This window comes from Lycium ferocissimum, unplaced genomic scaffold (genome assembly GCF_029784015.1).
Source record: "Lycium ferocissimum isolate CSIRO_LF1 unplaced genomic scaffold, AGI_CSIRO_Lferr_CH_V1 ctg60, whole genome shotgun sequence".
Classification (NCBI taxonomy): domain Eukaryota; kingdom Viridiplantae; phylum Streptophyta; class Magnoliopsida; order Solanales; family Solanaceae; genus Lycium; species Lycium ferocissimum.
Genome location: NW_026726189.1, coordinates 374,755 through 379,912, shown reverse-complemented (window position 1 = coordinate 379,912; position 5,158 = coordinate 374,755). Strand labels below are relative to the sequence as shown.

The following is a 5,158-nucleotide window of genomic DNA, read 5'->3' as shown; positions in this document are numbered from 1 at the left end:
AAGAAGTGTATGAAATGAAATAAATGAAGTGGGAACATCATTATATAATTGAACTAAGTTCAGCCCGTCGGGAGTTCCACGGACTGGTCCACGGTCCGTGGAACTAAGTGCCGTCCATGAAACTGGTCGTGGTTCACGACCAGCCAGCTATCTTCTCTGCTGGCAGTTCCACGGACCCATCCACGGTCCGTGGAATATTATATGGGCCGTGGAACATAGTCGTGGAACTCACAGTTCCACCAAAGTTGTTCCCGTCGCGTCGTTTGATCTCCAATCCTTATGGAACCTTCTTAGCACTTGTTTATCATTTCATTAAAAATCTAAGGGGTGTTATAACTCTTCCCCAACACATCATTAAGTCATGATTATCTCGATGCTCGTAATTTGCCCGACACATGACTTATAACGCGCTTTCCTTCACAACTTTCTTTCGTTAACTCGAATGTCTTTGGAAATCTTAATTAGGACCATTAAAGACTATTTCTCACTTGTCCAAACTTCGTATACATCATGCCTTTCGTTAGTCTATTCACTGTACGCTAAGGGGAAATTTTCCGAGGTGTAACACCCTAGTAGATGGGGCCCAGGGTGAGACACATTCTCAATCATCACCGACTCATCCACCACCTGAGGAGCTCCCCGGAGGCAAAGACCTCCGCATCCCTCCGGTGTCATCGATCGATATTAGGAGTGCGGCAGTGCGATTCGACTCAGATAGTGGTTGCCCAGAGACAGCCGAGAGCATCGACTAGTGTAGGACTTTCAGAGGGGCCCAATAGTTTGAGGGTCCGCGAGTTTGTGGCATTGGAGCCTCCAAAGCATACGAGGACTAGGTGGGATGAGGACTCGCAAGATTTTATTGATCGGCTCCATTGAATTTTTAAGGTAATGCATGCTTCGAGGATCGAGGCAGCAGAGTTAGCAGCCTTCAAGTTACGAGACATAGTCGTTCTATGGTATGAGGGATGGGAGAATTCTAGGGGATCTGACGCACCTCCCACAATTTGGTTTGAGTTCTCAGAAGCCTTCTTAGACTATTACTTACTGCTAGATACGAGAGGCTCGGGTAGATCAGTTCCTAGCTATTCAGCAGGGTAGTTCGAGTGTCCGTGAGTATTGTCTTCGGTTTGACTCTTTGGCCAGGTACACTTCATCTTTGGTTGAATCGATGAAGGCCAAAATTCATAGGTTTATAGTGGGTCTACATCAAGACTATGTTGAGTCTTGTACTACAGTCATATTGAATGATAACATGGATATCTCTCGGATTCAGACATTTGCTCATAATTTGGAGAAGAGTCGATAACGGCAACAGATTGATCAGGATCGGGATAGAGAGCAGAGTAAGAAAACAAGGATGACTGGCGATTACAAGGAGACTCAGAGTGGTAGTGGGCCATAATCTTATAGGCAGGATAAGCAGCTACAGAGGTCTTTACATGACCAGGGCTCTCAGGCAGGGCCAAGTCGGAGTTCGCGGGTGTCAGAATCCCATAATCAGAGTAGTACAGGTCAGATGGGGCTGCCTCAGCCACCTTGCAGACAATGTGATCGCCCGCACACCGGGCCATGTCGTATACGTCCAGAGGGTTGTTTTTGGTGTGGGGATCATGGTCATAGGACTCGGGATTTTCCAAAGCTTAATCGAGAAGACCGCAATAGGGCCGGATGGGGCCTCAGGCTAGTTAAGAGAGCATAGGTATGTTAGTTGTTCCTACATGTAGACGTTCACATATTTGTCAGCCTAGTAGTTACTTGTTACTTGTTATACAGTTGTTGTGGCCTTACCTCTAGGTCTATTTCTATAGCATTCCATAAGAGCTAAACTGTGTGTTACTACTAAAGGGTCATAGAGTATTATTTAAGGTGAATCGTATTAGCTTATCTCTGGGAAATGATTGAGTGAACTATAGTTGCCTCTAAGTTGAACCGCATACTTGACTTTGAGGTTAGTGATGAATAATAAGGCATTTGCAAATGAGAAAGATCACTAAGTAATTGGAAGCTCATAGTTGAACGCCTCTACATTCGGAGACGAATGTTCCTAAGGGGGGAAGGATGTAACATCTCGTACCTTGGCATTAGGTTGCGTCGTAATAAATCCATATGAGCTTGAAAGGATTAAGTTCATTCATAAGGGTATAGAGGATTTATGACACTGTTATTGTACGATCCCGTAAGTTTGACAACCATGATACCGTTAGATATCATGTTGATATGGTTATTTGCTTTTAAGTAAAACCGTTTAGTAAAGATTTGATAAGTATGATTTCGGTAGTTACTTATATTTGAAAGTATTTTTTTTTTAAATTTATATTTTAAAGAAATGGGAAAATATTGATTATACAAAACATAAGTGTTAACAATTCACATTTAGAAACAAAATACAAATTAAAAGCATAAAAAAGGAGTGATGTGGCACCCCTTTTTGATACTCCATATTGTAGTCCATTGTAAGACTTTGTTGCAAAAAGAAATGATCACACAAGTAAAGAATGTCACCCTTCTTGAGCATTAGATTTTGTAAATTCATATTTTTTTATTTCATGAGCCCTACCCAATGTTACCTTTCATTCCATATTTGAAGTAGTAATTATATTTACTACATATTATATGCATGCTTTAGTTTGGCTTGATGAAGAAAAAGACTTTTGAACGGTGAACGGCTTGTGGTAGTGGATGTTGACAAGAGCTCGGAAAATTATGCACTAATTTCATTTTTTTTGTCTATTTTTTATGATTAAAGTGATCGTAAGAATGATGTGTGTATTCAGGGCGGATCTACTAAGAAGGTTGGGAATGCCACGCCACCCGCACACCTCAATCAAAGCCCTATGTGTATATACAGTAAGAATATGTTAAATATACAGAATGACACTCCGTCTAACAAGTGCTTATTTAGTGCCATTGGCAAAAGGCTTAGTGTTTCGCCCATGGCGCGCGAGAGAGTGTTGCACTTATTTTATTTCTCTTTTTTAAAGCTTTTCTGCTTTTTATTTAAAGAAGCTTATATATAGCTATTTTAAGTACTCCGCTTATTCTCTTTTTTTTTTTTTAAGCTATTCTCCTTTTTTGTTCTTTTTTTTTTCCCCTAGTTTGCTTCTTCTTTTCCTTATTTTTTTTTCTTTATTTGTTGTTGACTATTTTTTTCTTCTTTTAAGTTACCATTGACAATTTAATTTTATTAATACTTTCCTTCTAGTTTATAGTTCGTAGTGTTTTGTTTTGAGTATCTAAGTATATATCTAGAATGAGTTCGAGCTCTAGTTGTCTATCCTTGAGTCAGACAATAGCCCCAAAGTATGAAAATTAATCGATAATTACCAAATGATACTTTGCCACTCAAGGAGGCTATATAAAAAAATAGTTAATATTAGTAGGATTATTGAAGTTTTATGCTTTCTGATAGAATATGTAAATATTAATTAGAAGATTTTGTAGTCTACTATTTTAGGTTAGCATATTTTGTATATTGTGTAATCTCCTATTTTAGGTTAGAATATTATTCTCCTATTTGGTATATAAACCAATTCAAGTAATGAAAGGAGGCAAAGGAAAATATTTCTTACATGGTATCAGAATAGGGTTTCTTTCTTCTTCCTCCTTCCGCTACGCCCTAAATCCCTATTTTTTGTTTTCCACCCTAAGCCGTCGCCCCCTTCCTTTCTTTTCCCATGGCTGACGCACCAACCACCCCGGCTAAGCCCACGTTCCACCCGGCCCTCGCGATCTCCAATATCAAGAATCACATCTCTGTTACTCTTGAGATGGAAAACTCACAATATGGTACATGGGCCGAGCTTTTCAAAATTCATGCTCGTTCTCACAAGGTCTTTCATCACATCATTCCTCCACCTAAGGGTAAGAAGAAGCCGGCTCCCAAAACTGATGAGGAAATTGAATTATGGACCACCATTGACGCCACCGTGATTCAATGGATTTATTCGACGATTTCGAATGATCTGTTAAACACTATCCTCAAACCGGATGCCACGCCATGGAGGCTTGGGACCGCTTACGTGATATCTTCCAAGATCATCAAACTTCTCGTGCGGTGACTCTTGAACAAGAATTCACGACGACTCGTATGGAGGATTTTTCCAATGCCTCCGCCTATTGTCAACGTCTCAAGAGCCTTGCCGATCAACTGAAAAACGTTGGGGCTCCCGTGACGAATAGCCGCCTTGTCTTTCAACTGGTCTCGGGTCTCACTGATGCATACAAAGGGGTTGGGACACAAATGCGCCATGCAAAGCCGCTCCTACCATTCACTGAGGCTCCGTCTTCTCTTGTTTTGGAAGAACGTGTACTTGCGGCTATGGTATCTCACGGTCCGCCGGCCGGTGGCCCTCGGTCGACGACGCGCCACTCCCCTGGATAACTCAAGCTCACGCCGAGGGAAATCAAAAATTCCCGCGGCCAAAATCGAACCGGCCGTAGCGGGGCTCGGGCCGCGGCTCGGGCGGCGACAAAATCACCGGTGGCCACGGTGATGCCGCCCGAAACGGCGCGGTCGGCCAGCAGCTGGACTACCGGCCGGTGGCGGTCGGCCCGGCAGTTGGCCACTGGCAGTGGGTCCCCCAGCCCCGCTGGGCAGCTCCTCCTCCCTGCCCGTACCCGACAGCCTCTTCGAGCTCGTCCCGCCGCCACCCCGCCACGGCGGCCAGGTATTTTGGGCCTCCTCCGGCTCGGCGGCTCACACGGCGGTGGTGGCTTCTCCCGGGTCGTATGTTCCAACCGGCATCGAGTCCGCAATGCACACCATGACCTTAAACCCGCACGATCAAAATTGGTACATGGATACCGGGGCCACTTCTCATATGACATCCTCGGACGGTAATCTCTCATCTTATTTTAATTTGAGCAATTAAAATAATGGTATTGTTGTGGGAAACGGTCATTCGATTCCATTCGTGGTTGTGGTCACACTAGTTTGCCTCCCCCAAACCCCCTTTATCCTTACGAAATGTCTTACATGCTCCTAAACTCATTAAAAATTTAATCTCAGTCGAAGTTTACTCCGATAATTTGTAATCATTGATTTTGATCCATATGGGTTTTCTCGTGAAGGATTTTCGGACGGGGATGCCACTAATGCGGTGTGATAGTCGGGGTGATATTTATCCGGTTACCACCATCAAATATCCAACCACCACTC

At 43.3% G+C, this 5,158-nt stretch overlaps 1 protein-coding gene across 1 annotated transcript; it reads left to right on the top strand.

The window, feature by feature from the left end:
• Positions 1-3,997: 3,997 nt before the first annotated feature.
• Positions 3,998-4,381, top strand: LOC132045147 (uncharacterized). Its single transcript, XM_059435686.1, has one exon. The coding sequence runs from the start codon at positions 3,998-4,000 to the stop codon at positions 4,379-4,381; it is 384 nt and encodes a 127-aa protein (XP_059291669.1).
• Positions 4,382-5,158: the final 777 nt, after the last annotated feature.